We start from the raw sequence: 10,844 nt of genomic DNA, 5'->3' as shown, positions 1-10,844 counted from the left end.
GAATGACCATCACTTAGTGCAGTGCCACAGTCTTTGTAAGCAAGAAATGAATAATTCCTAGTATGGAGAGAGTCAAAAAGTGAGGGAGTTCTCTGTCCAGCAAAAGCTCAAACAATCGTGAGCACAGTAGGTACCACTGACAATGGTGCAGTGACCAATGCCCAGCATGGCAGTGTGGTCCCTGTAGTGATTAGTCTGTAATTAAGTGCTGTGGGGTCAATAAAGGAATTAAGCACTGATGCTGTCATGACAAGGAAAGGGTTAAGCATGTAACCAACCAGTAGGTGCTAGAATAACTGATGACTGTAGTGGGAAGTCGGGGGCAGAGCTAAGGTCAGCCCTATGTCGGGAGTGGAGCTTGGGCTAGCCCCACAGGGCGACCCACTTTCCCTTTGGGAAATATGGTCACCCTAGTTAAGTGTGGCCCTGAAACAAGAGCAGCCCCAGCAATGATGGGCTTAAGCATGGTCCTGCCAGGGAGAAAATTAAGTGAGGCTGTGGTTTTAGAGGGGGTTAAATGCAGATCTAGCTCCACTACGGAGCTGGCTAGCTGCGGCCCTTTGCAGCAGAAAAGCAGTAACATGAATCTGGAGTGAGCTCCACGCTCCCGCAGCTAGTGTCATGCGTGGAACAGCCGGGGCGAGGAGAAGACTCGCTGCTCAGCCTGGGAGGGAGCGTGGGTGTTGTAATTTAAGCACAGCTGCCTCAGGTCTGGCATGGAGGAGTTAAAGGTGGGTCCGAGGGGGGCTTTGCTTTGAAAATTAGAGGGGGGAAATACAGCTTTGGTCCCAGCATGGGGGGGGGGGGGAGATTACGTGCAGTTCCGGGGTAAGGGGAGAGGACTGGATTAAGGGACATCGCTGCCCTGTCTGCCCCCCATCTCACTTTCAGGAGTGGCCGCAGCCTCCTGTCTCCCCTCCCCAAAGAGGCAGACGTAGCAGCTGAGGGGTCCTAAGCAGCTTGGGCAGGTGGGCTGGGCCCACCACGCCCCCCGCGGGCACCACGCCGGGACGCTCCGCGGTGGGGTGGGCAAGGCAGAGCCGTGGGCCCCAGGGTGGATCCCCCCACGCGGGATCCCCTGCCCCAGCTTTCCCTCGCCCCCCGCGCCTGGACGAGCCGCGGCCGGGCCCGGCCCTACTGGCTGCCCTCACTCCGCTCTGGCGCGCAGGGGGTTAAGGGCTGCCGCGGGCGGGCGCGGCCCGGCAGGGAGGGGGTTAAGTGCTTGGCTGCTGCGGAGGCTGCCACTCGGCTCCGCGGCTCGCTGGGAGTCGGAGTCGCTCCAGCGGGAAGATGGCGACGGAGGGAGCGAGCGGGCAGCCCGGCTCTGGCGGCCCGGAGGACCCGGCGGGAACGGTAACCCGGCTGCGGGGACAGGGCGGCCACCGGGGCTCCGAGCCGGCCGGGGCGGCGCTGGGCTGGGGCGGCTGCGGGTGGCCCCGCCGCGGTGCTACCAGCGGGGGCGTGGAGCCCTCCCGCGCAGCTCCCCGAGGCGGTAACCCGCCTTCCAGCGGGGCGCCCGGGCTGCCGCCTCCCGCGCTCTCTGCTCGGGGGCTCTGGGAGCCCGCCCGGGCCGGGGGCGCCGGACGGGGGCTTGCGGGGCTCCTGTTGTGGCCGCGCCGGTGTGGGAGGGAGGTGGCGGCGCGGGGCTGGTGGGATCGCTCTGACCCAGTGCCGGGCTCACACCGCCCGCCTGACCCCCACTCCGCCCCCAGGCGAGCGGGCCGGCGGCTGCTCCCCCTCCGGCCAGGTCCCCGAGCAGCCCCTCGGTCGCAGGGTCGCGGTTTTCAGACCAGTCAGACTCGCTTCCTGGGGGTTTCTCGGATGGCTGAGGGTTGTGTGCTTTTATGGCTGGAGGAGGCAAAAGCAGCGTGGTGGGGGAGAGCAGGATGCGGAGCTTGATGCCAAGGCAGATTCATTTGCCTTGCTTCAAACGCTTTGAGTAGGAAAGAACTGTCCCCGCTTAAAGAGCCAAGCCGGAGGTTTCCTTTCATGCTGACACACGCTATATCGGGGTTAAAATATCCCATAATGACCGATGACTTTCACTTTGGCTGCTTCTCTCTCCAGTTATGCTGATCAGTCTAACGCGGCTAGACTGATTTTGCTGCTGTGGCTGTTTCTCTTGGTTTTCTAGTAAACTAAAATCTATGGAGTCAATTTCTAGGGCATACGCCTGGGGATTTAATCCTGTAACTCCCATTAGTACAAATAAGAATTGTATGGCAAAATCTATAATCAACTTCTAGACGTACAATTTGTAAACAACATTAAATTTTCACTATGAGAGAATGCATTGCTTAGCATATCAAAGCCCTTACATTTTCACTTTTTTTTTATTGGATCCCTTGCTGGGGCATTGACCCAAGACTAGAGAAGAGCACATCTTTCTGTGAAACTGCTCATAAAATTGTATATGAAATATTCCCTACATGTTTTTAGTCTCTTGCTTATTTGTTTTTCAAATGAAAAAAGAAAAGGAGTACTTGTGGCACCTTAGAGACTAACCAATTTATTTGAGCATGAGCTTTCCTGAGCTACAGCTCACTTCATCGGCTCAAATAAATTGGTTAGTCTCTAAGGTGCCACAAGTACTCCTTTTCTTTTTGCGAATACAGACTAACACGGCTGTTGTTCTGAAACCTGTCAAATGAAAAAGCTATCCTAGGATTTGAATGGTGCTTCTGAAAATAACTATTGCAAGATGAAAGTCCATAAAATAACTAGTATGTCAAACTAGTCTAATTGATCTACTAAGTATTTTTAAATTAATATCCATAAAACTGTTCTGAATTGATATTGGAATCCTTTAAAGGGAATTTAAACCCTTAACTCAAGTTTATAGCTTTTTTAATGTAAAACCTAAGACCAGTATAGCACTACAACTATTTCTACAATAGTATTTAAATATTCCAGAGAAAATAATTGTTTTTAAACAATAAACTTTGTTTAAATATTGCACCATTAAGAGGCTCAAAATGATAATAAAGAAGTGTGTAACTGGCTTCATTAATTTTCGTTGGTGAAGCTGCCATATGCAAAGTGATAAGTAAACCTTTTTAAACATTGTTGGTTTTAGAAACTTCAAGTAATTTAAATAACATAGGCAAACACGTTTACTTGTTCAAGCATTGGCATATTTAGCTGTCTAAATAAATGGGCTGGTTTTTAAAAAATACTGAGCAAAACTCAGGCCAGATACTTTGATTCCTAAATACTATTTTACTAGCCGAGCCTTGGGCACCTATTTAGTGAAAAATCTTATTTTTAATTTGCCAATTATCCTTCAAATGTTTAAATTGCTTGTCCTCTGTTTTTGCTCAAACTAGATTATAAATTTTGTGTTTGAGTACATTTCACTTCCTTGTAGCTCAGTCCAAAATAATTCTCCAATAGAACAAAACTGGGTGTGTGTGAATATATTGGAGTGAGTAGTTTTTAAAAGGGCAGATACAAGTAGAATGATCAGTTCTCTTTTTTTCTTAATTATTTAGAAGAGAAATCAGTGTTTTTGGTTATTGCCAGGACACAGGATTAATAATAGCTTGAAGTTCAGCAAGATTTCCAGTGGAGTTTATTAAATTTGTTTTGATGTTTTGTTTGGTGGTTGGAATCCTGAAAGCATAGACAATCCAATGAATGATTTAGAGCGAGTTATACAAAAAGAAAAGGAGGACTTATGGCACCTTAGAGACTAACCAATTTATTTGGACATAAGCTTTTGTGAGCTACAGCCCACTGAAGTGAGCTGTAGCTCACGAAAGCTTATGCTCAAATAAATTGGTTAGTCTCTAAGGTGCCACAAGTCCTCCTTTTCTTTTTGCAAATACAGACTAAAGCGGCTGCTACTCTGAAACTAGTTATACAGTAGTATTCTACTATACTTAAATAGCATCTAATACTGTCAACAGTTCAGCTAGACTGCTCTTCACTTGTAGGTATTGGATGCTAAATAGTTATCCTGATGTCTTGGTACAACATTAAAAAAAATAATTTTTAGGTGCTGGTTGGCTGCTCTTGGTCCTACTTCATTGTCCACGGAATTTGACTGAAAAAGAGTGGAGTATTTTTTAATGTGCTATAGTTGGGAATGAAGCCAACATTCTTGTCGTTCTGAGTGTGTGTGTTCCTCTCCTCTCCCCCCCACCCCCTTCCCTGAACTAAATGCTGCAGCTGGTATGCAAAAAAAAAAAAATACTGGGTATTCACATTGTTGTCATGGTAATAATGACAGTGGAAAACTGGGAGAGAAAGTGTATCTGAGTCTGTTCTCACACCTGTGTGTATCAGGGATGATTGCGGTAAAGTCAGTGGAGTTGAATCAGCATAAAGCCATTCTAATTTAGAATAGAATGGGGTAATGGTTTTAAAAAGAATAAAATTCCACCTGCATGATACTGATTGATAAGGATTGTATTATCAAATGTATCATTCCTTTTGCTGATATTTTGGGGGCAGCAACCTACACTGCAGTGAAACCTGGCTTGACAGATGTGGTAGTCTAACAGTATATTTAAAGAGGACACTGTGTAAAGCCTTTCTAACAGCTCTGTTTGTTACTATTACCCAGTAAAATATTGCTTTTTCTGTTGTGATGGACTAGCAACTGTGGAAACGATAATCCACAATTTGGCCAAATGTGGGAACTCTGTAAAACTCTGCATAAAGTACATATAGAATGGAATATTGACACCATTGAAGTCTGTGGGAGTTTTGCTGCTCATGTCAATAAATCGACGATTCACCAATAGTGTTAAGTGCAGTCTGCAAATATCAGTCTTTATTATTGCTCCTTTATATTTGTTTTCTTTCAGTAACTCTGTATTGTTGCTGATTTAATAACAGGAACTTCCTAGAATCACAGGAAAGAGTCTTAAATGGTTGTATGATATTTTAGACCCACAACTGATGTTGATACCTTGAGCTTTCTACAACAACTAAAACAACCCCTATGGTCAGAAAGGTTAAGGACAATAAGAATCTTTTAAATATATTGGGAACAAACTAAAACTTAGTGGTCTAGGTCTGATACTGGACAAACATGGTAAAGTTATCAATCATGATGTATAAAAAGCTAAATTTGTAAAGAAGCAGGATGATGTATTCATATCTTACAGTGATAATGAAATTCTTCCTGTTACATCTGTAACTAGCGAGGATGTTAAATATTAAAGTGACTATTAAAACTAAACATTTTTGAATCTGCAGTCCTGCATATCTCTCTTAACTAGGAGCAGTAAAAGAATTGGATGAGGAGCTCTCTCAGCCATTAGTATTTGTTTTTAAAAAAACAAAACCACCCACAAATCTTGTAAAACTGTGGAAGTTCCAGAGGACTGGGAAAATGTTTCAGCAATATTTTTAAAAGGTAAATGAGATGACCCAGGAAACAATGTCAGGTTAGTCGACCTATAAATCCCCAGCAAAATCAAGGGAAGACTGATATGGGATGTCATCGATAAAGAATTAAAAGACTATAGCATAATTCATGCTAATCAACATGGTTTTATGGAAAATTGGTCTTGTAAAACTTCAGTCAGATCACAAGAATGGCTGCTGTAGGTAACTCTGACATAATATACTTAGCCTTCTGAACGGCATTTGTCTTAGTCCCACATGACATTCTTAGATTTTTAAAAAAGCGGGATACAAAATACAGCCTCGGTGAAATGGATTAAAAACTGATAAAGTGATTGTAAATGGGGAATTATCACGTTAGTGGAGTATTTCTAGTGGGGTTTGACAGGGATCTGTTCTTGGCTCCATGCTAGCTAATATCTTTATCTATAATTTGGAAGAAAATATGTAATAACTGGTGGGGAAATTTCTAGAAGTGGTTGAATACTAAATGACTAGGACAGATCAGTAATGTAGACTGACCTGGCTCACTTTGAAAGCTTACCTCATTTGAAGCATGTCTTAGCACCACCAAATGCAATGGCGTAACATAGGAACACAGAATGCAGATCATACTTCATAGAATATCAGGGTTGGAAGGGACCTCAGGAGGTCATCTAGTCCAAGCCCCTGCTCAAAGCAGGACCAATCCCCAATTTTTGCCCTGGATCCCTAAATGGCCCCCTCAAGGATTGAACTCGCAACCCTGGGTTTAGCAGGCCAATGCTCTAAGATGAGGGACTGTATCCTGGAAAATAGTGACTCTGAAAATGACACATAGGTGTTGGTAGACAACCCATTGAACATGAGCTCCCAGTACAATGCTGTTGCTTAGGGGGAAGATATGATTCATGGATATATAAGCAGGCGAATGTCAAGTAGAAGTAGGCTGACCAGACAGCAAATGTGGAAAAATTGGGACGGGGGTGGGGGCTAATAGGCGCCGATATAAGACAAAGACCCAAATATTGGGACTGTCCCTATAAAATCAGGACATCTGGTCACCCTAAGTAGGAGTAGGGAGGTGGTAATATCTTTGTACATGGCATTATTAAGACCATTACTGGCATAATGTGTCCAGTTGTGTTGATAACACTTCAAAGAAGATGTTGACAAATTGGAAAGCAATCAGAAAAGAGCTACAAACATGCCTTGTAGAGAGAGACTAAAGCAGCTCAATCTACTTACCTTATCCAAGAGAATGCAAAGAGATAATTGATCAGTTTACAAGTATCTACATGAGGAAGACATTTCTGATGGTAGATGGATCTTTTAATCTAGCATTAGAAGGCATAATGAGATCCAGTGGTTGAAGGCTGAAGCTAGAAAAGTTCATATAAGAAATAAGGCACATTCTTAACAATGAGGGTAATTTACTAATGGAAAAACCTGGGAATGTGTTGGAGTCTCAGTCACTTGAAGTCCTTATTTAAAGACTGGATATCTCTTTAAATAAAAGTTATGGCTGAAACAGAAGATAAAATTGGAGCAAGGTTCTTTGGTCTCTTTACACAAGAGATCAACTAGATGATCATCATGATGGTCCCTCTTGTCCTTAAAATCTGTGAATAAAATTAAGTATATGTGTAGGTGTTTGCAGAATTGAGCCTTACATGCACTTCAAATTTTATATCATGTTGGTAGTAGGAATTAAAAATCTAGAGTTGGTTGAAAAATATAAAATTTCTTGAGAAATTTTCCACAATTCTTTTCACTGAAACAGGAAATTTTTGATATTTCCATCACTAAATTCAGTCAAAACAAATTAAAAAAAAAATTTGAAATTTTGAAAGATTTAAAACAGTTCTAAAAGTAAGGTTGAGACTACCGTCTGCCAGGCAAATTAGATAACTGAAACCTCCAATAACTACAGAAACAGAACACAGAGTAACTTTAACAACTTTTAACTGTTTCTAGATCTAATCATGTAGTGGTGTTTGCCTTAGAAATTACACTTATTTTTAATGTAATTTTTGGTGACAAACTGGATTAGCATTGCATGTAAACTAATTGGTATAAACATTATCATTAAATAATAGTTTCATAAAAATGATTCAAAGTTATGAGAACCTCTTTAGCTGCATAGGTAGTTTTGAAGATAAATGCAAAACAGCAGAAAGATTTATTTTTTTGGCTTTGATGGAATATACTTACTTCAACCTCTGTAAAAAGAAAAGGAGTACTTGTGGCACCTTAGAGACTAATCAATTTATTTGAGCATGAGCTTTCGTGAGCTCATGCTCAAATAAATTGATTAGTCTCTAAGGTGCCACAAGTACTCCTTTTCTTTTTGCGAATACAGACTAACACGGCTGTTACTCTTCAACCTCTGTGTACATCATAAAACAAATTTGTTTACCCACCTTGTCCCTCTAATCAATTTAATAGTCAGTGTGTTTAAGAAAACAAAACAAAAACAACCCAACTCCCCAGCATTTGAGTAAAACTCCACCAATTTAAGCAAAAGTACAAATGAGTAAATAAACCCTGAAAATTAAACTCAGGCCATGGGACCCTGAAAGACTTAAACGTGCTTAATTTCATGCACTAAGAGTGGTTGACTGTAGGGCTGTTGAGTTAACTGTGATTAAATCACACAACTCATTTTTTGATGTTTTCTACATTTTCAGATATATTTATTTCAATTACAACACTGAATACAAAGTGTACAGTGCTCACTTTATTTTTTGGTTTGAAATATTTGCACTGTAAAAAAACAAGAAATAGTATTTACAATTCACCTAATGTGTAAGTACTGTAGTGCAATCTCTTTTTATCATGAAACTTGAACTTACAAATGTGTTTTTGAATGCAGTTATTTATTTTTATAATTTGACAGTGTAAAACTTTAGCACCTACAAGTCCACTCCGTCCTACTTTAGCCAATTGCTAAGACAAACAAGTTTGTTTACATTTGGGGGCAGGGTACTGCTGCCTGCTTCTTATTTACAATGTCAGTGAAAGTGAGAACAGGCATTCACATGGCACTGTTATAACCTGCGTCGCAAGATATTTACGTGCCAGATGCACTAAAGATTCACATGTCCCTTCATGCTTCAACCACCATTCCAGAGGATATGCATCCATGCTGATGAGGGGTTCTGCTAGATAACCATCCAAAGCAGAGTGAACTGACGCATGTTCATGTAACTTTCATCATCTGAGTCAGATGCCACCAGCAGAATATTGACTTTCTTTTTTGGTGGTTCAGGTTCTGTAGTTTTCACATCTGAGTGTTACTCTTTTAAGACTTCTGAAAGTATGCTCCTCACCTCGTCCCTCTCAGATTTTGGATGGCACTTAAGAGTCTTAAACCTTCGGTCGAGTGCTGTAGCTATTTTTAGAAATCTCACATTGGTACCTTCTTTGCATTTTGTCAAATCAGCAGTGATGGCGTTTGTAAATAAAACGATGTGCTGAGTCATCATCCGAGACTGCCATAACATGAAATATATGGGTAAAACAGAGCAGGGGACATACAATTCTCCCCCAAGGAGTTCAATCACAAATGTAATTAACACACTTTTTATATAAATTAAACAAAGTGTTAATTTAAATTCATTATAATAAAAATGAACATCATCAGCATGGAAGCATGTCTTCCGGAATGGTGGCTGAAACATGAAGGGACATGCAAATGTTAAGCATATCTGGCATGTAAATGCCTTGCAATGTTGGCTATGGAAGTACTATCTGATTGCCTGTTCTCGCTTTCAGGTGACATCGTAAATAAGAAGCAGGCAGCAGTACACTCCCTTCCCCCCTGCCCAAATGTAAACAAACTTATTTGTCTTAGCGATTGGCTGAAGTAGGACTGAGTTGACTTCGTTTTATTTTTGAATGCAAGTTTTTTGTATATAATTTGACATTTGTAAGTTCAACTTTCATGATAGAGATTGCATTACAGTACATACTTTAGGTGAGCTGTATATACTACTATTTTACAGTGCAAATATTTGTGATAAAAATACAAAGTTTACAGTGTTCACTTTATATTCGGTGTTGAAAATGAAATCAATATAATTGAAAATGTAGGAAACATCCAAAAATATTTAAATGGTATTGTATTTAACACTGCAATTAATTGCAGTTTTTTTAATTGCTTGGCTGTCCTAGTTGATTGACTTCAGTGGAATTCCTCACGGTGTGTAAAGTTAAGTGCATGTATCTGCAGGATCAGTGTCTCGGTATCTAGCAGACTGATGAATAAGGTAGCAAATTCCAGTTAGTCTCCCCCTGGTTTTCTCCAGTCTCTCAGAACTCAGATTTGCTTCTGTTAGCAAGAGCCTTCCAGCTGATCTGAAGTGAGCACTTGAACTCTTTTCAGAGTAACAGCCGTGTTAGTCTGTATTCGCAAAAAGAAAAGGAGTACTTGTGGCACCTTAGAGACTAACCAATTTATTTGAGCATGAGCTTTCGTGAGCCGCAACTCACTTCATCAGATGCATGCCGTGGAAACTGCAGCAGACTTTATTTATACACAGAGAATATGAAAAAATACCTCCTCCCACCCCACTGTCCTGCTGGTAATAGCTTATCTAAAGTGATCATCAGGTGGGCCATTTCCAGCACAAATCCAGGTTTTCTCACCCTCCACCCCCCCACACAAATTCACTCTCCTGCTGGTGATAGCCCATCACACATTGTAGGGAGAATGGTCACTTTGGATGAGCTATTACCAGCAGGAGAGTGAATTTGTGTGGGGGGGTGGAGGGTGAGAAAACCTGGATTTGTGCTGGAAATGGCCCACCTGATGATCACTTTAGATAAGCTATTACCAGCTGGACAATGGGGTGGGAGGAGGTATTTTTTCATATTCTCTGTGTGTATATATAAAGTCTGATGCAGGTTCCACGGCATGCATCTGATGAAGTGAGCTGTGGCTCACGAAAGCTCATGCTCAAATAAATTGGGTAGTCTCTAAGGTGCCACAAGTACTCCTTTTCTTTTCACTTGAACTCTGGTCACCTGCTCCTCCCTTAAAACATCTCTGGAGTGAAGTGCTACCAGTGCTTGTCCTATCCCTATCCTCTTCCCTCCCCCCTCCCCACCCCCAAATTAATTCAGGATTTGGGAATGTCCTCCTCTCTGATCAGCATCCATCAGTTTCAGGTGATGGGGAGAACTAGGGCCCTCCAAAATCATGCTCCATTTTGGTCAATTTCACGGTCATAGAATTTTAAAAATAGTAAACGTCATGCTTTCAGCTATTTAAATCTGAAATTTCACGGTGTTTTAATTGTAGGGGTCCTGACCCAAAAAGGAAGGAAGTGTGTGTGGTTGAGGGGGTGGGGGTTCACAAGGTTATTTGGGGCAGAAGTAATGGTGGCATGGTATGGTATGACCACCCTTCTGCACTGCTACTACCATGGCGCTGCCTTCAGAGCTGAGTACCTGGCCAACAACTGCTGCTCTCCAGCCACCCAGGTCTTAAGGCAGTGAAGTAAGGG

The 10,844-nt window shown here is 42.1% G+C and overlaps 1 protein-coding gene across 1 annotated transcript in view; it reads left to right on the top strand.

The window, feature by feature from the left end:
* The first annotated feature begins 1,239 nt into the window (after positions 1 to 1,239).
* Positions 1,240 to 10,844, top strand: part of CTTNBP2 (cortactin binding protein 2) — a 187,581-nt gene continuing 177,976 nt past the window's right edge. Inside the window, 1 exon segment of the mRNA XM_084617298.1 lies at positions 1,240 to 1,353. Within this exon segment, the coding sequence (XP_084473424.1) occupies positions 1,291 to 1,353 (63 nt within the window). The 5' untranslated portion in view covers positions 1,240 to 1,290.

This window comes from Lepidochelys olivacea (assembly GCF_965140295.1).
Source record: "Lepidochelys olivacea isolate rLepOli2 genome assembly, chromosome: 1".
Taxonomy (NCBI): domain Eukaryota; kingdom Metazoa; phylum Chordata; order Testudines; family Cheloniidae; genus Lepidochelys; species Lepidochelys olivacea.
Note: the sequence above shows the minus strand (reverse complement) of the source record. Positions and strands in the feature narration are given on the sequence as shown.